Source organism: Equus przewalskii, chromosome 6 (assembly GCF_037783145.1).
Source record: "Equus przewalskii isolate Varuska chromosome 6, EquPr2, whole genome shotgun sequence".
In the NCBI taxonomy this organism is placed as follows: Eukaryota; Metazoa; Chordata; class Mammalia; order Perissodactyla; family Equidae; genus Equus; species Equus przewalskii.
This window is the reverse complement of record NC_091836.1, coordinates 17,273,165-17,296,104: the sequence shown is the minus strand read 5'-3', so window position 1 is coordinate 17,296,104 and position 22,940 is coordinate 17,273,165. Positions and strand designations below refer to the sequence as shown.

The 22,940-nt window shown below is 40.9% G+C and overlaps 1 protein-coding gene across 6 annotated transcripts in view; it reads left to right on the top strand.

The window, feature by feature from the left end:
• The first annotated feature begins 11,006 nt into the window (after window positions 1-11,006).
• Window positions 11,007-22,940, top strand: part of ALKBH8 (alkB homolog 8, tRNA methyltransferase) — a 53,305-nt gene continuing 41,371 nt past the window's right edge. Inside the window, exons 1-3 of one of the 6 annotated variants that reach the window (XM_070623055.1) lie at window positions 11,007-11,658; window positions 17,186-17,321; window positions 20,887-21,124. In XM_070623055.1, the coding sequence (XP_070479156.1) occupies window positions 11,633-11,658; window positions 17,186-17,321; window positions 20,887-21,124 (400 nt within the window). In that variant the 5' untranslated portion in view covers window positions 11,007-11,632. The other 5 variants (XM_070623057.1, XM_070623056.1, XM_070623058.1 and 2 more) reach the window with 5 other exon arrangements.

The window sequence follows — 22,940 nt, the reverse complement described above, 5'->3', positions numbered from 1 at the left end:
TGCATGTTGTTTGAAAACTCTCCCAGGTGATTCTAATGCACACAGCTAATTATGAACCATACACTTAGGAAATAAGCCAACTTCTGTTAAATCATCAAGTGTAGCTCACTTGTTTCATACTTTATTATATTCTTTCAATAAAATAATAAAATTTGTATGTTGCCCCAGGCTGAACCTTCTAAACAGGCCTATTGTGAATAGACTACCATGTGCTCATTTCCTTTCTTTGTCTAAGTGAAACTAGTTCTTTACTAGCATAACAAGTGCATTTAACAGGCACTCCACAGAGAGAAGCAATGTTTGCCATTAACATCTATTAGGCTGTGGTAGGCATGGTAAGGCCACAAGAGACTGGGCCAATTCATTTACAAAGAAACATGATGTAGCAGATAGAGATGGGAGAAAAGCCTTCAAGCAAAACAGTTTTTAGAATGGTGGCCAACATATAGAGGGCCTTATTTTGTGCCAGGCCTTATTCAGAACACGTTACTCACATTATCTCATTTCATCATCATAACAACCATAAAGGTGGGTTCTATTATTATCTCCACCTTACAGAAATGACTGCTATTTGGTGAGAAGGAAAAAAGAGTACAAGTTTTATTCTGTTTTGTTTCTTATCAGATCATTAGTTAAAAGCAGCCCCATACCTCGTGGAAATTTGGGATGTATTTTAGAGAAGGGGCATATGCCAAGAGACTGTACACTCCTCCTTCCTCTTTCTAGCCTCTTGCTCTCATTCTCTCCTTTTATCTTTTCATTTCCCTTTGTTCCTCTCCCATCACTTTTCCTTCTCCACTGCTTAAGCCATTTGTCTGCAGACATCACCCACAGAAATTTCTTAGTTTTCCTGGGAATGTCAGGTATAAATAGGCAGAAGAGGAAAAAAAAAACAAAAACCCAAGCATTATGCCAGGCAAAATAGGAAGAGTAAGAAGTACGAGGTAAGAATGCTGTGGAGGGGAAAAGCCAAAAGACACAGGGATGCATCCAGGCTGAGTGGAGGGAGGGGTGTCCCAGGTGATTCTCCCAAGAATTAGGACACCAATTAGGTTCATAGAAGACTGGAGGAAAGAGAGGTGGTGACATGTTTCAAATGACTGAGCCGAGGAGTGGGAAAGAGGGATGCAGTCAGATGCAAACAACACAGCTGTCATTTCATCTCTGCAAAATTGGAAGGTGTCATGAGAGGCCAGTGAAGGTAAAGAGAAGCACAGTGCTTAGACTGGGAGGGACCACTACCTAATAAGACACTTGTCACATGTAAATGTCAATGAAATTATAAAATCATATCATCTTAGATTGAAAGGGACCTTTGAAATAATCGAGTCAGGTAATTTTAAAAAATTTTAGCCATAGAACCCTTAAATGGCCTTCTATTGTGAACCTCAAAAGCAGATCTACTCTGCATAATGTGGGCATGGGCCAGTGTCCCTCTCCTCTCCCCACTCCCACGCTGCCTTTAAACCAGTGAACAGAAGAAATCAACAAATGTATAGTGGCAGTGTTTATGCACAGTACTTGATCTTGGATGCTATGGTGCAGGATACAAAAGTATAAGCTGTGGCCTTCAAAGAGTTTATAGTTTAATTAGGGAAACTTGAATTAACAATGTAAAAGTTGAATAGTTGAAAGAGACCGGGAGGTGGGACCTACCTGACCGCTGGAGGAGTGGTATAAATCAGACCCCACCCACTCCTGTTCCCTGAGAGCTTGGTTTGTTCCCATGATGGGAGCCTTTTGAGCACACCTGGGGTCCCTGACTTCTCACCTGTAGGGTCAAACCTGTCCCGGCTGCTTCCCCCAAGGCTGAGGTGGCAAGAGGGATTTAAAGCCCCGTGGGCTCCTCCCTGCTGCTCCTTCTCAGGGTTGGTCTGTGAGCCCTTCACAAGGGCTTCCTGCCCATGTTATTGCTTCTGAGCCCATGTCACGGGAACTTACCGTCCCTGAGAAGTGAGACTTTGCTTTGCTTTTGCCAGTTCTTCGAAGGAGTGGACTTTGCCCTTAAACTGTAGTGACTGAGACCTTTTACATCTCAGTGGGCTTCCCAGAAGATGCTGTGAATTCTAAGAATAGTCTGCTGTTCAATCTTTTTTTTGTTACTGTTATGTGATAACTTTGGTACCTTATGTTGCTTTCACATCACTTACAGGTCTGTCCTGCTTTCTAGATGTACTGTTTTCTGATCGATTGATGTCTAGTTCTATGCATAGTTCTGCATCTTCTCTTTGGGTCTAAGCAGACCTTGTCAACAGTGGCTGAAGAGATCCTGATTCTTCTTGCTGGTGGCTTCTCCTGGTCTTAGCTGCTACTAGACTGACTGAGTGTGTTTTGTCCTTCCCTGAGTGCATATGTATCTCAGGCCTTTATGTCCACTGAGGGGTTGGACAAGCTGACTTACAAAGATGACCGTGGGTGGACTAGCAGCCTCACCTGTGCCTTCCAGGTCCTGATTCACCCTGGTAACACTGTGGCTCTGTGGCATCTAGACCAGCGGTTGCTGGAGGAGAATGCTGCTCTGAGGCCTTACACCTTCCTCACTGAGGAGAGCCAACTCTTGAAGACCCAGCATATGGGACATCGCATCAGAGTGCAGCCCACCGCACTGGCACTTTGATAAGTGAGGAGGAGTTACAGAAGTCCTGTCTAGCTATTTGGTGTGGACTTTCCTTTTTCTAGTTTTCTAGCACGTAGAATCTAGTCATGGACTCGTCTACTGAGCACATGAAAATCAGGCTGAAGATTAGGGGTAAGCAACCTGTTGTGTAATAGCCCCCATGATAGCATTTATGGGAAGCCCTGACAAATATGTGGGGAGGGAAACAGCAATGGTATGAGAAGCAGTAAACCAGCTCTTTAATTCTAGGCTAGAAGTTTTTCTGCAAAAGAAATTGAAGTGCATCACAGCAGAGAGGCCTCAAGCCCCAACTGTTTACAGCAGACCTATGTCAATTGTGGCACTCTGAGAATTTTCCAGCTGTATGTCCAGTGTACACCAAGGGTGGAAATGGCTCAGCTCCATATAAAAGGCCTGGGAGCTCTCTCCTGTCTGGGCTGCTTTATGTTGTCCACTTCCAGCACCTGCACATGACTTAGAACTCTGGCTTCCTGGTTAACGCTTGGCATGAAAGCTGCCTTGTTTGGAGGGATGGAGGTTGCATTTTGTCATACCCTCTTCAAATAGGACTCAATCTTTTCAATCTTGGCTACGTCTTTAGTGATAGGCTATCGGCTGGAGCCTCAATCTCAAGGTCCACGTAGGACCTCAACTGCAGGGGCTTCCTTCTAGCACTTGTGGTCTTCTCTAACTACCTATTTGGCTTGGCGTAGCCTGACTCTAACCTGATACACCTGAGTACTGAGCCTTCCTTTGAATGCTCTCTCTTCCATGGTCTATGGCCTTTTAGTGGGAGACCAGCATTCTATAGCTAATGGATGACTTCCCAGTCACCTCATTAGTGTTCTGGGAGCAAGGGGTGTTCTCACCATGTTTTTTGTGGCCTGAGGGCCTAGATTGTGGTGATCAAAGTCTGAAACCCAAATTCTTCAGGGATTTCTACATGTCAGACTTCCTTGGGGCTCTCTTGCTCCATTTGTATAAGAAACAAACCCAGGATACTCTGGCTGTGGAGTTCTCTGGTTTTGCCTGCCTTCCATCCCTTACCTCAGAATCATTTCTGCTAAGCAGTTGTTCCAAACCTGACTAACCAGGAAAGTATAGGCTTGGGTCCTGATATGAAAGAGGAGAGATTTGAGGGATTTGAGAGATTTGAGAGGACTGTTTTGGACCTACCAGGAGCTGTCCTGAGGCTGTCCTGTGTATCTGATGCTGAGCACCAGGTCCTATAACTTCAAAGAAGAAGGGTGACTGATTCTTGCTTAATCCCGGACTCTGGACCAGATAGACAGCCCAGTGCATGTGGTCTTAACTCTGCTTTAAACAAAAACTATGGCTAGGGGAAGTAGAATTCTTGAAGCACATTATCCCTCAGGAAATGCAAATGATTGCTCAAATCTAAGCATTTTTATTTAGAACATCAAACAAAGATTCTCAGCTCTTCTTCAGTTAGTAATTTGACCCCATTTCTCCACTGTCAATGTCTCTAGGTACTCACAGCTCCAACCACCAGCTCTACTATTGACTTATCTAGAAGAACTAAAGACAGTTCTAGATCATCTTGAGATCAAGCCATACTTTTTAAAACGGCACAACCAAGAATGTAAGTTGTTGTACTAGAAGTGAACTCCTTATTGTAATATCTTTCCTTGCGGTGATTAGGTCTGACCCTACCTCTGCCCACCATCTCTTTAAGATATTGAGAAAATCATTCATTCCTTGGCTTTCTTTATCTGACTCACTGACATCCTGGTTTCATTCCTGATCACTGTATTTACTTCAACAGCTAATGAAAAGGAAGGGGGCACTTGTGATCTACGCCATTCGATTTTAGCTGTTCTCATAGACACCTTCAGTGTGGCCCAAGAAACTCAACTATCCCCAAATACATGATGGCTCTCCATTGCCACAATACCTCCTAGCCCAGACCCATCCTCCCAGGCGACCTGCCCACATGTGTCCCACCACTGCTTTAATAATTGGCAGAACCATTAGCCCAGCGTAGATCTTCAGCACTGGCCACTGTGTCAACATTTCTGGTATCAGTCAGATTTGCTTTTCACTCCATTCTGTGACCTGTGGCTGAAATCCTTGTTCACCTTTCTGCTTCTTATTGCAACGCTTTGGTGTCTGTTACTTCTAATTGATTTTTCTTGGTATCAACGGGGCTGACTTCTGAGAGACGCTTTGTTACCATGGCTTGGTAACATCTGCTCAACACTCCTAACCCTTTTCTTTGGTACTTAGACTCCTATTTAAACTCTGAATGGGAGAAGCCTAGGATCACTTCAGTGATGTGGCACTTCCTAAAGGCCTCCGCACCAGCCAGAAGCCTTTAGTGATTCTGGAGCTCTTGAGGCAGGATTCTGATTTCCAAATATTGATACTTGCCCAGGACTGCTTTTTTTTTTTTTTCCCTTCCTAGAAATTCCTGCTTCCACTGCTGCCATCTCCTGGTCAAAGGTGCCTGCTACATTGAAGGAATATGGCTATGAGCAATTTGTCCCTAACTCCTTTTGTTTCCTGAATTCTTAGCCAAGGCTTGTCTAACCTCCTTACCCCAACCTAATTTCCTTGGGTTAAATTAGAATCAATTAACATGAAGCCACTGTCACAATAACATTTATATTCATCATACTGAAAGAGCATTTAAAAGTACGGAGGAATCTGTAATAGACAGGATGACATATGAAATATGTCAGAGACTCATAAACTCCAAACAACTATTTTGACAGGCATGGAAAACTTTTTTTTGCTGAGGAAGATTAGCCCTGAGCTAACATCTGTTGCCAATCTTCCTCTTTTTTTTGCTTGAGGAAGATCAGCCCTGAGCTAACATCTTCCTCTATTTGAGATGTGGGTCACTGCCACAGCATAGCTGACCAGTGGTATAGGTCCGCGCCCAGGATCTGAACCTGTGAACCTGGGCTGCCAAAGTGGAGTGTGCTGAACTCAACCACCAGGTCATGGGGCCAGCCCCCATGGAAAACATTTTTTTTTTAAAGATTTTATTTTTTTGCTTTTTCTCCCCACAGCCCCCCGGTACATAGTTGTATATTCTTCATTGTGGGTCCTTCTAGTTGTGGCATGTGGGACGCTGCCTCAGCGTAGTTTGATGAGCAGTGCCATGTCCGCGCCCAGCATTCGAACCAATGAAACACTGGGCCGCCTGCAGCGGAGCGCGTGAACTTAACCACTCAGCCACGGGGCCAGTCCCAGAAAACATTTTTTAAGTTGAGATCATGGTCTACCTACATCACCACCTCAGTAATTCAACTACACTAAGTTTCTTGTTTCAAGTGATTTTTCAAAGCTATCTATTTCCGTTATGGTGTGTTAAATTTCACGCAGAAGAGTTCCATAATTGATGCTAACTAATTATTAATTCCTCATTCTGAGAATGTCAACAGGCTTCCTAGAGGTATTGAAAAGTAAATTCTGGGTCTCATTAACTTTCTACTAACCACATGTTTCCCTAAGCCACGATTTCAAATAGGTGAGAAAATGATGATATCCAACCTTATTTATGACACACAAAGCTGGAACAGAAGAAAACAAGACCATTAATGCTGCTTGTCTTTTTTAAATTTAATATAGCATCTAAACTTTCAATTAAGATTCTGGACACACTGTCTTTATTGAAGGTTTAAAAGTTATATTGTGTGAATTCTTACATGTGCTTGCTTAAAAGGTGCAACCATTTAAACATTTTTTACATCTATATTTTTCTCATAATGTTTGGATAGACTTCAAAATATCAAAAAAGGGGCACTTTCTTTGCAATGGTGTCCCTCAGCTTAGTGTATGCAATTGGAAGGGAGGAAAGACTTTGGGTAGGACTCCTGCCTCTGTCACTAACTGTGTGGTCTTGGGGAAGTTGCTTAACCTTTCTCAGCCTCAGATTCCAGATTTGTAAAATTGAGAACATAAAACTTACTCCTAGGGTTGTTTTTGTTGTTAGGATTAAATAATAATGTAAGTTAAGTATTTAACACTTAAATACCTCACAAAAAGGTAGTTGTAGATAGCTATGTTTTAACTTATAAAACTGAGTCCTTTTATTCACTGGAGAACACAGACATGAATGTAAATCACTCTCTTAAAAAATATCTCCTACTTACACAGCTTATACACTTTGTTTTTAAGTCTTACTTGCTAGATCTATAACATGGAATATGGAGATGCCAATAATTAGAATTGTTTTGAGACATAACTTTATGTCTTCAATAATTCGATAATCTGAGTGCTGTATCATCTGGCTTCTTGGTTCCTTGTACCTTATAAAGTTAAAACATTTCACCTAAAATAAAAATCCCAAATACGTTAGAAAATTGGCACTTTGTTACTCTGGGGCAGATTTTTAAAGAGCCCTATCTTGATGAATAATACACAGTATTTTTCTCTGATGGTTGAACACCTGCAAGATCAGCAGGATTGCTTGTTAAGCATGCAGATTGCTGGGCCCTGGCCCCAGAGATTTTGAAATGAACCCTGTAATCCATTGGGGTTCAGAGCAACTATTAAAACATGTTTGTTTTTAGTTGACTCATGCCTGGTGGGGTCTGGAACTCTGCATTTTTAACAAGTACTCCAGTGATTCTGCTGCAGTCTAAGGACCACCCTTTACAAAACATGCCCTCGTGCAGTGGCTTCTAATGTATAGTATGCAAAACTTGGGTATCTGGAAGAATACGTGGGAAATTCTGTTTATAGTTTCATCGAAAGCAAACTAATCTTCACCCCCCTTAGAATACTGGAGGCTTCCTTAGGGCTGCACGGCGGATTGTCACATGTCACAGACTTTGAGAGGTGTTCTAAGAGAAGAGTGGAGTGGGAGTTCGCAGGCAGGGGAGCTGCCTCTGGCATCCTCCCTCCTTTAAGCAAGACATGATTTTTGTGCCTGGTAAATGCTTATATAATGTAAAAACTACTTTTGCAAAATGGGCAAGTAGGTTAGAAAATTCTAAATTCCCCATTGTGAAGATGAATAAAGATAATAATTCAAGCACAAGTAACTAACAGAAAATGGCAAAATTGATGCTCCTAATATGAGGTCTTAGTGAGTCATAATGTAAGTAAAAGCTAAGACCATCTAGTCAGATCTAATGAGAAATCCCCCCAAATTAGAAGTGATCATGAAGATTATATGAAATACGGATTTACATCCAGCATAATTAATGATGAAGCTTGCCCTCTTTGGGCAAACATCTTTGTATTTTTGGGTCTTTGAGAGATTAATGACAGTATGAAGGCATTAAAGTAGTGAGACTTTTTTTTTTTCCTTTGAGGAAGATTAGCCCTGAGCTAACTACTGCCAATCCTCCTGTTTTTGCTGAGGAAGACTGGCCCTGAGCTAACATCCATGCCCATCTTCCTCTACTTTATACATGGGACGCCTACCACAGCATGGGTTTTGCCAAGCAGTGCCATGTCTGCACCCAGGATCCAAACCGGTGAATCCCAGGCCACTGGGAAGCGGAATGTGCGAACTTAACCACTGTGCCACCTGGCTGGCCCTGACATTTTTAAATGTTTATAAATTTTTAAGAGAATTTTTTCTTGTCGAGTTAAGGGAAATATTTTTAAAAAGTTGCTTCACTTTATCATATCTTTAAAAATCCACAAATCCCACTCCTCTGGCCACCCCAAAGATTTTCCTGCACCCTGAGTTGTCTGCTATTGCTTTATTCTCTTCTACTTGAAAAGCATGTTGCAGAAAAATAATTATTCTGTGAAGTAAGCAGGTCTTTAGCCTCAAGAATAAAACCATTGTGGGAGGGAGGGCAGTTATTGCTTACAGCTCAAATTTTACATTTTTCTTATTTATTTATTTGAGGAAGACTAGCCCTGAGCTAACATCTGCCACCAATCCTCCTGTTTTTGCTGAGGAAGACTGGCCCTGAGCTTAAATCCATGCCCATCTTCCTCTACTTTATACGTGGGACGCCTGCCATAGCATGGCTTGACAAACGGTGCCATGTTCGCACCTGGGATCTGAACTGGCGAACCCTGGGCCGCCAAAGCAGAACGTGAACTTAACTGCTACACCACTGCACCAGCCCCTGAAATCTTATATTTTTCCGACTGACCAAAAACAATCCTCAAGCAGAGTTTTATATTTTATATTATAAATGAAAGGCTGGCTCCTCCCTCCTTTTTTTTTTTTTTTTTTTTTTGTGTTACTTTTGCCTCTAATTACCGCATGGAAGTACTTTCACCATATGACTTATAAAACTACAAACTTTTCATTGAATTTTTATCACCATAGCATGAATAATGCATTCAGTCCTCAAATGTCACAGTGAACATCAAATGGTTTTACATAATGCATTCTTTCTGGAGTTTCAAGAAGCCAGCAGAGAAGACAAAAGTTTGGAAAGGAAATGTGACACAAATTTGTCATTTACCCAGCAGGGATAAAATAAGTAGCAAAAGAATAAGTGGAGAGGAAAGACTGAGAAATGAACGTGTTTTTGTTTATAACCTTAAATAGGAAAAGAAAGCAAAACTAGTATAGTTGCTCTTGGGGACAAGCGGGGGGAAAAATCCAGAAAGTAGCAAAAACAAATGGTCTGGGTGGGGGAGAAGGGGAAGGGAAATTAGGAACCTCATAAGTATAGGAATTGAATTTGAAACTGCAGTGCAACAGTATCACATTTTGGAACCATAATAAACTACAACAATTTTCAAGGACTGTTGGGAACATTTTCAATCTTTTCTGACTGAGGAATCTCAAAGTAGAAATATAATAACTCTTAGAATTCTACCTTTGAATGCTTTACTAATTGATGAGAGTGCTCATCCTTCTAGCATCCTCTTCTCTTAGGTTTTGAGATAGATCATATTATGATAATCCAGTCAGATGAAGTGTTCAACCCCCTTATGGAACATGCTGTTAATTGCCCAAAAGCTGTCATCTCATTTTTCTTGTTAAGAGAAGCCTAATTTAACTTTTCTCTAGATAGAGTGTAGGCTATCCAGGTCTCTTGATCTCAGGGTCTCGTCCCAGCCCCATGCAATTAATCATGACCAGCCTAAAGCAGTCCCAGTAATTCTACTTTCTTTGGCTAGTGATTGGTCTGGGATAAGCACGTGTAATAGTTTTTGATTGCTGCTGTAATAAATTAGCACACGTTTATTATTTTACAATTCTGTAGTCCAGAAGTTTGGGTTGGCTCTTGGTTTCTCTGCTCTGAGTTTCATAAGGACAGAATAAAGGTGTTGCCTGGCTGGGCTCTTACCAAGATGCTCTGGGAATGATCTGCTTCCAAGCTTATTCAGGTTGTTAGCAGAATCCAGTTCCTCGTGGTTGTAGGACTGAGGCCCCCACATGCTTGCAGCCTATCAGCTGGGGGCTGGCCCTAGCTCACAGAAGCCTCTCTCCATTCTTGCACACGGACCCTTACATCACAGTGTGTTGAATCCTTCACACTTGGAATCTTTCTAACTTCTTCTGCTTGATTTCTCTTTCTCCAGCAAGAGTAAATGTTCTGCTCTTAAGGAATCATGTGGTTATATTGGATCCCTGGATAATCTATTTTAAGGTCTGCAAACTTAATTATATCTGCATATTCACAGGTTCCAAGGATTAGCGTGTGGATATCTTTGGGGGCCCATCATTCTGCCTATCATAGTATGCAACCTGTGTGGTCAAAAAACAAGGGGGAGTCCACTGGGAGCTTCATTTCCTGGATGAAAAGATGGAAACTCTGCTCCTTTTTTCCAGCTAGGGATGCTAGTACGGGGACAAGATGTCTGGAGCGGCAGACAAATCATAAAACACTTCCATCATCACAGAAAGTCCTGTTGGAAAGTGTTTTTGAAAGCATCCAGTAGTGCAGAAGCAAGACGGCATCAGGGAGACTGAACATGTTTTCCCTTAGACCCTCTTCAGTAGTTTGCAATGTCTGGCTGATTTGACCTCTCTAGGTTGCACTTGCCTCTTCACTTGCTATTCAGTTTTAGCCTCACTCTCTTTCCTGAACTATTGCATTGGTGCCTATCTGCATCCCAACTTGCTCTTTCCCCCTTCTAACCTATTCTTCATACAAATTATTCCTCCCCTCAACAACACTCTCTTGTCAGTGCCACTTGTGCTGGCCAGCAACCCTTAACTTTTGCTGATAGTCCACTGTGGTGGGGTGTGGATAGGGGCATTGTATCAGCACTATAGGGAAGTGACTTCCTCCCCACTCCCAAATTGCCTTCCCTGCTCTCAGTTTATAATCCAGTGCAGGCAGAATGATTATAATACATTCATAACCCACAACATTAAAGCAGGAACAATGGCTAATCATCACCTTCTCCTGTGTCTTTTATTTCTGCTCTCTTACGAAATCTTTTCCTTTCCGTCTGCCACTGCTGTGTCCCAGTTAATAGTTTACTTTTCACTTGACCACTGCGATAGCCTGTGAAGCAGTCTTCTTTTAGTCTCTCTTCCCACCTTCCCCCTGAAGCTCTGGTCCTATCACTCCATTTCTTCCAGGGACCCCCTTAGACCTACAGAACAGAATAGCCTAAAGTCTTCTATAATCTGGCGCAGCCCACCTTTCCTGTCCTACCTCCCTCAACATTCTTCCACTCATCTTCCTACCACTCTCCGCTATTCACCATTCCCCTGGCATGTTCACGCACTTTCACCTCCCTCGCTGTCGCCCATAAGATGTCGTCTTTCAGATCCCAAGGTCCTCTCCCATTCCTCTAAGATTCCTGAGGAAAGATGCAAAAAGATCCCCAGAGGAGGGGGTGGGGGAGTGGGCATTATTGAGGGACCGACGGACACACACCTGTTTAAACGTGTCCAATTGGATAGCTAATAATAAGCAGCACTCCCTACCCTTACTCTTTCCCCGACTAAGACACCCTAATTTTCACCACAGCGGAGAGCGATTGACTGATCAACCACGCCCGGCAGAGAAAGAGTCAATAGGAAGCTCTGGAAGGCGAAGGGAATTGTGGGAGCGCCGTTCGTCGTCCCCGCAGGCTCATGGGAAATGTAGTGCACCTTTCTCCAACATGGCTGCGCCCAGATGGGGTGGTGTGTGAGTATCCGCCGCTGCTTTCTGAGATAGATTGGAAAGGCTGGCGAAGGAGAGCGCACCCACGTGGTGAGAACTCAGCCTGAGCCCAGGCGGAGGTTTGTGGCACGTCTTACTGGCGGGCATGATGGCTGCAAATCACTGCTTTCTCTTGTCGCCTTCTTCCGGTTTTCTCTGTCTGCCTCACAGATCTGTGCCTGAGAACCTAGGGCGGGGAGGGATGGCCGGCGCAGTGCTCTGGGGCAGTCCGTAGGCAGTAGGCTGTCCGGCGTTGGGTGATCCTGTCTGTCCGTGTTTGAGGTGCACGTGTTTGTGTTTAGTGCGGGTGCTCACGTGGTGTCTGTGTCAGTGTCCTGTTTCCTCTGAGGTTTTGGACTGGCGATTGCAAGTAGGGAGTGTTAGTCTGGCGCGTCTGGGGCTTTTCTGACCCGTGCCAATCCAGTGAGGAAAAGGCATTGTTGGTGGTCTGGTAGCTCATATAGCTGAATCTTCCTACGCTCTTGTTTGAGTAATCCTGGAGATCCTTGGGCTTCTGGTAGTGTCAGCTTCTGGTTTTGATTGATTTCACTTAACAGATATTTACTGAGTGTCTGCTGTATGCCAGGGACTCAAGTCTATGCCCTCAAGTAGATGACAGACTTCTGGGTGAGCCCACAAATAGGTCGTTATTAGACAATGTGAAAACTGCAGAGAGAGAGATACACGCCAGGTATTAATGAAAACACTGAAGAGGGCCACCAAACTCAGAATTCTGAAGAAGAGGTTTAGGAGGTAATATCGCAAGGGTAGTAAGTTTAGGCTTACTCAATAAACGTTTATTGAATGGCTAGTAGGTGCTAGATCCTGTTCTAGGTGCTGAGTGCCACAGGGTGAACAATATAGACAAAATTTCTGCTTTCATAGAGGTTACTTTTTAGTAAGTTGGACAAGGAAGACAGTGAATAAACAAATTAATGAGGGCATAAGAAAATATAGAGTAGGTATTCTTCAAGGAATTAAAACGGGATGATATGACATGACAGGGTTAATTTTTTCTAATCAATTAAAATTTTTGTTTTCTTTCTTAATGGTTAATGCAATTTGAATAGTTACTAAATTCAAAAATTAGGAAAGAGGAAAGCTCCCTCTCATTCTTGTACCAATCTACCCATTTCCCTTTCCTGGAGGTAGCCTATATCACTGATTTCTTGTATGTCCTAGAAGTTTATATGTATACCTGTGCTGTACTCGATAATCAGGCCTCATTTGATAGGAATTTAAGTTCTTGCTAATCTTTGCTATTGAGTATAATTTACCTACAAGCACAGGAACATTTGTCTATACGGCTTTGTTCATTGTATGCACTCTGTTGTTCAAGGAGGGCATGGACACACATGCTACTATTACCACTGAGGGCGATATCCAATAGGATGTCTTGGGGTTAAACTTAGTAGCAGAGCGTGTGTGATCTCTTAACTCTTGTTATCCTATAGAGAGTGTGCTTTAGCTGGATGTGATTAGACTGGACTCAGCATGGCTAGTATTCTAGTGATGACTTCACTCCCATGACATTCCATAACACTCCCATAACAAGGCAAGGGGCATCCAAGCCTTTGTGCAATGGTGGAAATTCCTTGGCCAGGGAAGTGGCCTTGTTTGAAAGGGAGCATCCCCAGACCTCAGCACCTGGTATCAGCCTATTCCTTGTTGAGGTGACTCAGACCTGCTGGGCCACTGCATTGCCAAGTCTTTGGAATGAGGAACAAATGAGCCTCCAGAGCTATCTGGATTTGTCTTTCTTCACCTGTAATAATATTGCATGACTGAGGGAAGGAGAAGGGAAAGGGGATGAGAGAAATGTGATTATGAGGCTCCGTCTGCTGGTACTACACACTTAGTGTCAGACTCTTAAAAAGATGTATTCAGTATCTTAGTTTTCTCATTTCTTCCACTTTGCAGTCTTTGCCCATGTGACATATTAAGAAAAAAATTCTTAGTGTGTTCATCCCTTGTTCTTCATTTCATACTGCAAAGATGCCATTCCAAAGATGATGATCTTGGAATGGAATAGCAATAAGAAAGTTCCTTTGAGGGCCCTCAGTTTTTCTTTGTCTTCTTAAACCATTCTGATTTGGCTCTTCTGGAAATTAACAATAATTTAGTAATTTGTTGTTAGTGCCATCAGGTTGATTTTGATTCCTAGCGACCCTGTGTACAGCAGAGCAGAACCCTGCCTGGTCTTTTTCGTACCATCCTCTCATCTTCTGGCACTATTCATAGGGTTTCCATGGCCGGTTTTTCAGAAGTGGGTGGCCAGGTCTTTCTTCCTAGTCCAGCTTAGTCTGGAAACTCTGCTGAAACTGGCCCACCATCATGACCCTTCTGGTATTTGAAATACTGGTGACATAGATTTCAGCATCACAGCAATAGGCAGCTGCCACAGTATGACAACTGACAGATGGTGTGGTTCCCTGACCAGGAAAGGAACCCGTGCCTTAGTGATGAGAATATCAGAATCTTAACCACAAGATAGCTAGGGCTGACATAATTTAGTAATAGATGTATTTAATCCTTAACAAAGTTATGAGTTAGTGTCAAAGATTAACACAGCCAGACATTAGTTAGAGCAGTAGAAACATTTTATTTTCTTACTACTGACAGTAGGAAAGAGCTGAGCTCCATTCTCATTTGTGCAGAAGTGATTTGGGTGTTTTAAAGGGAGAATGGGAGGGGCGTAGAGCAGGGGCTCAGTAGACTTAGAGAAGTGAAAGATTACAAAGGATTGGTCAGTACAAATGCAGTTAGGCCAGCTGTGTTTGCCAGTTGGCAGTTATCAAAGTTCTCTCTCCTGCCACAGGGATTGGGAGACAGAGGCTCTGTCTTTCCTTTGATTACATTTCAAAGGAATGGCTCTCAGGTCCTTGAGAGAGACACTTTTGAGTTGCGTATTTACTATTTGTAAGCCCCTTTTAGTAAATGCTCTCAGAAACAGAGGTCAGGGGCCTATTGTCAGGTGTTGCCAGAACAAATGGTAAAATTTCCTGGCAGCATTTTGAGTTTTCTCGGGCATTTTAGTGGTTAACTGGGGTCCTCCTAGGGACCTGGCTTTATGCTGCCAGAAGCTGTGCTAGAGTTTGGTCACGTTTTTTAGTGCAGCGATGGATGCAGTTACGTGCCAAGAATAGGCACTATTATCCCTATTTTACAGATGAAGAAACTTAAGCACAGAAATAAGTAATTAGCTCACACAGGATCATACAGCTGATAAGTCGATAAGTAGAGCTGAGATTTGAACCTAGGACCTGGACCTCTAAACACTGTGTTATACTGTCTCATGGCACTGAAGGAGGCTCTGGGGAAACAAAGAAAAATATGATTTAATCCCTGTCCTCAAAGAGCTCTTCGTTCACTGGAAAGGAACAAACATTAGAATAAATAATTATAATTATAAATAATTATAATTAAAAATATCCATTCAGCTGTCCCCTTCCTGTCTAATGATGACTCCTAAGGCTTTCTCTCTAACCTCATTCCCTCTCCTTTTAGCTACTTTGTATTGTCATCTGCCGGCCAGACATTGCAACTGTGTATCTCACCAGTACCTCAAACATATTATATCCTAACTGACTCATTACCTTCCTTACTGAGCAGCTCTTCCTGACCTTTTTCTGACTTTCCAGTTTGAAGTGACGTCACTAGTCTCTCAGTCACTCAGGCTCTGTCCTGTAAGTGATGTGTGATTCCTCTCTCCTTCACGTCTGAGTAGTATTCAAGGCCTGTTGATTGTGCCTGAGCTTTTCTGTTGCCCTCCCCCTCTCGCCGTATGTCCTTTCTTCCTCCAGACTCCACCCTTCCTCCAGACTCCAGTCCAGCGTTTCTACTTGCCAGGCTGGATCGTAGCAGGTCCCCTTGCCTCTCACTTCTCTAGTATGCTGTCCAGCTAGTCTGTTTTACTGGCCTTACCCCCTATCACATGCATGCTGTGTATTAGTTAAGCTGGATTACTGTTCTTTCTATAGACTCTGCATTTTTCTTCTGTACATAAAGATTAGTAATTAGAGTTTTGACTGTTTATGAGCTGTTTTGGAATATGATTTTATTTAACTCCCTATATTTATTTTGTTTGCTAACTTTGAAGACTTTCAAGTGGGTGAAGAGTGGGATCGGTGGATCAGCCAACATTCTCTGCTTAAAAGATTATGCTTACCTCTCACTGTCTTTGCCAGACACATCCATTTCTGTTTTTAGCTTCTTCCCTTTATTGCCTTACTGAATACTCTCCCTTCCCTATGACACTGTTTACTTCTGTCCTTCAGGACTCAGCTCAGGTCCCCTTCTGTTTTGAAGTTCTCTCCAATTTTTCTAGTTTATGTCAGTCTTACTTTGTTTGTCTCTAATTCATGTCACAACTAAAGACTGGACTGTACCATTAACACTTAATTATATAAAGATATATCATGTTCTTTCATTGTTTAGTCTGTTTTCCTCAACCAGCTTAGACACTTTTGTTGAAAGCATAAACTATGTGTTGTAGTTGTATGCCGCAGAGCACTGAGACCATAAATAGGTGTGTGTGTATGCACCTGTTATCGTTCATTTATTCCCTTCAACAAGTTTGTGTTGAGCACCTGCTGTACGGTGGCATTTCTGCTCTCTTGGAGTTGACATCCTGATGAGGGATTTAAGCTAACAGATGAATCATCACAAATTGTGTTAAATTCTGCAAACAAAATAAAATAGGCCACTGTAATAAAGCATGGTGTAGAGTGCTGATTTGGATGGCGTGAAGGCCTCTTTGGGAAAGCACTTAGTGACTACTTGCTGATTGACGTATTTCAATAAAATGAAAACAATTCTATGGGGTTCTTACTATCTGTTATTTTAAAAATTATAGATATAAAAATATATAATGTGTGCAGTTTAAAAAGTAAACAAACACCTAAACCACTGTCTAGCTGAAGAAATACCTTTGATGCTTTTCTGTGTTTCTTTCATATTCCATTCCTCTCCTCCCCCCAGAAATAACTTCTCTCCTGAACTTTGTGTTTATCATTTCCTTGCTTTTTCTTGGGTTTTGCTCCATATGTATTTCTAAACGATATATGGCTTACTTCTGGGTTTTGGACTTTATGTAAATGGAGTCATGCTGTATATTCTTCTGTGAATTTTTTGTTTTGTTTCTTCTTTTTTTCTTTCCTAATATTAGTTTATGAAATTTGTCTGTGGCACATTTTACCTAGGACTTCGTAAGTAAAGGGCTGTATCATCTATGGGGAAAACAGCTCCCTTAGGAGAGCTGAAGCTCTGGAACATATTGTAGAACCCCAGAGCTGCTATTAGATGTTCTTGCTTCTTTGTTACCTTCTTAAATATTCCTTTATTGTCCAAGCATCTGTTTATTCTCACTTCTCTTGGTTGGTGAAAGGTAAAGTAAGCATTTAAAAAAATTGTCATATAGAAATATTTATAAACTATAGAAAATATGAATAGCATCATTATAACTGTCCCTTCAGAATCTTAAAGTTGACATTTTGTACTTTTTTTTTTTAAGTATTGCCATGGACAGCAACCATCAAAATAATTATAAACTTAATAAAACCGAGAAGAAGTTCTTAAGGAAACAGATTAAAGCCAGGCATACTTTGCTGAGACATGAAGGCATTGAGACAGTATCCTATGCTACTCAGGTGACCTAAAACTGTTATTATCATTTGAATAATGTATTTGAATGTAAATGTATTGCAATTTTAATGTGTCACAGTGATATTTGTTAATAATTGCTCAGAGAGGAATGCTGTAATTGTTCAGTCGTGTGTTACGTCTATATTCAGTATACGTATGATGGGACCTGATCACTTTCTGTTTTGGGACATTGAATTTCCCTTGATTGTGTTGAACTAGAGGAAGTTGTGAGTAGATATTAATAACAATAACACTAAAACTGTTTACAGTTTACAAAGCATTCTTACATTCGTTATTATATCTAATTCCCTAAAAATCCTTATGAAACAGGTGAGAAAACTAAGATTCTAAGAGGTGGTGATATGTCCGTTGATGTGAGGTGGCTGAATAGAAACCTAAAGCTAGATCTTTTGTATCCTAACGCAGGCTTCTTTCTTCTATTCCTAACTTTGTCTGTATTATAAAGTGTTTTGATTATATGCTATAAAACATTTTTTGTTTATTAGACCTTATCTACAAAGACTTTTCATTATCTGATGGCAATAATTAAATTATATATATATGAGGGACTATGAGACTTCCTGGGCTTTGAATTAGAAGAACTTAGTTTAACTTTTAGCTTCTCCACTATTTGGACATGAGCAGTACCCTTGACCTCAGCTTTATTCATTCATAAGGACATAGTATTGCATACCTTTTTATCTCATTGGATTGTTAGAGTCCAAAGAGAACATGTATGTGACAGTACTTACTAGTCATTAAAATACCATATAAATGTAAAGTATTCTTATGATGTTCTTTCTGGTTCTAAGGATATGAGAGGAGGAAGGAAGCTTAGCCATCATCTAACTGAGGGCCAAAGACATACAATTGAGAAGGTGGAACTAGGATTAAAATTCAGGGCTCTGGACTCTCAGACCAATACCATTCCCTTATATCATGCTGAGGCTGCCTTCTGTGCTGCGTCGTAGTTTAGGAATGAGTAGCCTTTTGAGGTGAGTTTAAATTTATCAGGTAAAAGGCCCATACTTAGATTTCATTAAATATTAATGACTTTAGAGAATTTAAACCAAATCCCTATAAAAAGGATAGAGTAGATAACAGATTAGAATTAATATGTTTGCATAGACTTTCTGCCAAGAGCCACTGAGGCTGTGAGGCATTCAAAAGATTAAACTGACGTACCCTACTCTGATCTCTTCCCAAGCATGCCTTATAGGGGTCGTGACGAGAATTGGTAAGAAAAGAAATGGGTTAAGTTTCTTTGCTGCCTCTGAAGCTTGTTTCTGGTTGGGTCTGTCTTTTCTTTCAGATCTCTAGAAACTTTAATCTTACCTTGGTGACTTCTAAAGTATCAACTTATTTGGGCTTGATTATTTTTTTCTCCACAGTATTTTTAAAGGAAAAGAGTAAAATTGTAGAAGGACCTCCAATTATATATTATCTATCTAGGGGAGAACAAATGCTCTTTCCGCAATGTGTTTTAAGTGTACATGCCTTTGTGCAAATTTATAGCCATCGTGAGATTTTTCTAGAGGAGTGATCCTCAAACCATCAGGACTGAAGATAACAAAAAAAAATTCTAAATTCTCTACTTCATATTGTCGGGAAAATTGCTTGGCTGAACAATTATAAATAAAACAATTATTGTATTTAATTATATGGTATAATTCACATGTAATAGGAAATGAGTTCTTTCCTTCACTCCCCTCTCCGCTTGTTTTTGTGTGGTTTGCCTTTAGAATTGCCCCCAAATCACTCAGACAGCATCTTCGAGCGCCACTAGTCCTCCTCAATCACGCCTCACCATCTTCCTTAGTTCTTAGATGGAGCAGTGGACCTTGACATTTACAAAACCTTTGCAGTTCCTTAGATTTGGGAATATGGAAATGTTTTTGAAACTGTGGCTGCATATAACCAAATTATTTTGGTGCTTTAATTTACAAACCCCATTGAATTAGGTCCAGGGCAAGCCATCTGAGACTAAATTTTACACCATATTTTGTAGTATTGTATTAGTGTGTTTGTCTAGTATGTGTATGTGTATACTTTCGTACATATAAAATGTTGGCTATCCCATGACGGAACAGAGCTTTTCTTATTATCCAATTTTATAATAATTCTATAACGTTCTTTTAAAACAAGGTTGTAGATAATCCTATTTTGTATAAAAGAAACTAATACGTTATGTTCTGATTTCCAGCTTAGTATAAATCAGAGTTTGGCAAACTGCTGCCCTCGGGTCAAATCTGGCTTGTGAGCTAAGAATGAGTTTTACATTTTTAAAGCGTTGTTAAAAAATAAAAGACTACGTGACAGGCTTATATGACCTGGGAAGCCTAAAATATTTTACATAGGCCCTTTTCAGAAAAAGTTTGCTAGTACCTGGTATAAATAATGAAACTTATGAGAGTTGGCTATCGATGGTTTACTTTTGTTATGCTACAAAATTTTTAGGAGTTACAGTTACAGATCATAAATGAAAGATCTTAACGCTGTGTAGAATGCTTTATAAGTACAGTCGTCCCTTAACCACAGGGGGTTGGTTCCAGGACCCCCGTGGATACCAAAATCCGTGGATGCTCATCTCTTAGTCTGCCCTCCGAATCCTTGGGTTCTGCATCCAAGGATTCAGCCACCCGCGGATTGTAAACATTGTACACATCTGCAGTTGGTCAACTCTGCAGATGCGGAACCCATGGATGCTAAGGACCGACTGTACAAAGACTACAAGGGCACTAGGCCATTAACATTGGAATAAAAACAGGAGACCTCCTGCCCCATCCCCCAAAATCCCTTGAATAAGTTCAGGGCAGGTCTGCAAATGACAGGTAGTAAGCATGAAACTTACAGAGGAAAAAATTTTAATTGCAAAATAACTGAATTACCCATAGAGGAAAATCTTCCTATTTTATGTTCAGTAGAACCTGTAATTGGTTTTTCTTTGAGTCAGTACCTTTACTTTTAGTTTTTAGTAAACATTATATAATGGTTCTATCAAAAGAACCATTCTGGAAACTGACAGAAATAGCTTTGAAACCCACTCCTACTAGTCATTACCTTAACCCAATTTTTCTCATCTTCAATTGATTCCTCTATGCCGTGGGGCTAATATTACCCACTTTGTAGGATTGTTGTGAAGATTATGTTAATAAGGATTAAGTAGGAAAAAGCATATAGCAGTGTCTGACAAAAAAGCAAGTATTATGTAACTCCTTGTTCCTTCTTCTCTCTCTCTCTATGCTTTCTCTTTCCATTATGTTAAATTTATATTTATGAACAGTGAAAAAAGTTATCTTTTAATTTGTATGTACGGTCATTAGGAAATAAATATTTTACTGAAAGCACTTTTAAAAATCAATCTTTACAACATAGGAATACTTTTTAACCTCCAAATATTTAGTAAATTGATTTATATACTTTGGATGAAATTAGAAAACCAAATAACCATCGTAAGGGAAACTTTTTTAATTACACTTTTGTAGACATCATCTTATTTTAAAATCTTACTTAAAAATAAACAGGTCGATATTAATTGCTCATGTTGCTTTCTGTTTTTGCTTTTTTAAGGTCCTGGTTGTTGCCAATGGTGGTTTGGGTAATGGTGTGAGTAGGAACCAGCTGCTTCCAGTTTTAGAGAAATGTGGACCCGTGGATGCTCTCCTAATGCCACCTAATAAGCCCTACTCGTTTGTAAGATACAAAACTACAGAGGAATCCGAGAGAGCCTACGTTACCCTCAATGGAAAAGAAATAGTGGATGATTTAGGACAAAAGATCATTCTGTACTTGAATTTTGTGGAAAAAGGTATTATCATACAAGTATCTTTTAAAAAGTAGTTCTTTTTTTTAAAAGTAATTCTTGCTTTTTTTTTTTTTCCCTAAAGGTTGGCACCTAAGCTAATGGGGCTGGCCCCAAAATAGTTCTTACTTTTGTGTGAATTTTGTTTTCATGCCTGAGTTGGGAGTTTCAGTTGTTATGAAATAAAATAGGACATCCGTTAACAAATGTTCTTTAAATACCTAGTTGTGCCAGGCATGGCCCTGGTAGTTGAAGGGAGGTGAGTTAGACATAGCCTGCCTTAAGGAGCTGGTTCCACCAACCTATCAATATATTTTTTATGCATGTTACTTATTTTGGAATCCTACTATCTAATTGTGTTTTTCAAAATTGAATGTTGGGGACTCAGATCACCAATTTATTTTACAGTGTCTACCTGGAAGCTTTCAATTAATCACCTGGGAATTAATTATGATCCAAATGATTATGTGCAAGCTTCATCTTTATGGAGGAATGTTACTGAACCAAGTTCGTTTTTGCCGGCTGCCCAGAAAGCCAAACACTGAGACGGCGAGATTGCAGCAGAGAGAGGGTTTAATCACAAGGCAGCCACGTGAGGAAGTGAGAGCATGAGCCTCCAATTTGCTTCCCCGAAAATAGGGACTCAGGGATATTTATGGGATGGGGGGCAAGGTGGTCTGAAATGTGGAGAGAGGTGATTGGAGGTGAGGAGAGGTGAGGTAATTGACGATCTGCGCAAGCGCAGTCAGACTCCACGCCTCTTCATAGGGCCCATCTTGACAAAAAGGCGGCATTAGCATGACCTGAGGGTGGAGTTTTTAGCCTCTTTATGTCAAAAGGTCACCTATCGGACATCTGCACGGGCCTGGTTGATGGGTTGGTGGTCTCAACTGGCCTGAAGTGGACAAGGAGTTCTAATTCCTGAAAAACAGCTCACACACCCATTACCATGGTGACCCAGGCTCCAGGGAGATGTTATCTATAGGAGCCTAGTGGGAGTCAGATAGTGTATTGCCTAAGCAGCACAGTCAGCAGTGGGTGGGTTAAACAGCTAAAAGCTGTAATCAGTAATTGCAAAAAGGAAAAAAAAACTTTAGTACTTAGATACTTAATCATCAAGGCTGTTCGTTGGTTTCAGGAACACCTTTAGCCACCAAAGATCCCAAAAGCTTTATAGTGGCACTGTCCAATAGAACTTTCTGTAGTAATGGAAATGTTCATATGTTCATATCTGCGCTGTTCAACATGATTGTGTGATTGAGGAACTGATTTTAATTTAATTTAAATTATTTTAATTAGTTAATTAAAATTATTTTTATTTTTTTTTTGCTGAGGAAGATTTTCCTTGAGCTAAAATCTGTTGCCAAGCATCCTCTTTCTTTTTTGCTTGAGGAAGATTAGCCCTGAGCTAACATCTGTGCCAATCTTCCTCTATTTTGTATGTGGGTTGCTGCCACAGCATGGCCGCCCCCAAGTGGTGTAGGTCTGCACCTGGGATCCGAGCCTATGAACCTGGGTGCCAAAGCAGAGCATGCTGAACTTAACCACTCTGCCACGGGGCTGGCCCCTAACTTAACTAATTTAAATCAAACCTTTATAGACTAATTTACAGAATTTCTATAGGGATTATTACATCTTTTCAACATTGTCCTGTGGAAATGAAATGTAGTGAGGTGAACTTTGATTTAGATGTCTAATCTCCTTCTGTTATATTCACTTGCCCCCTATCTAGGCAATTAAAGGGTTTGTTTAGATATCCTTTGAGTGGGTGGATGAGTATAATCTGATCAAATTTGTGTTTTTGTAAAATAAGACTCAAGGA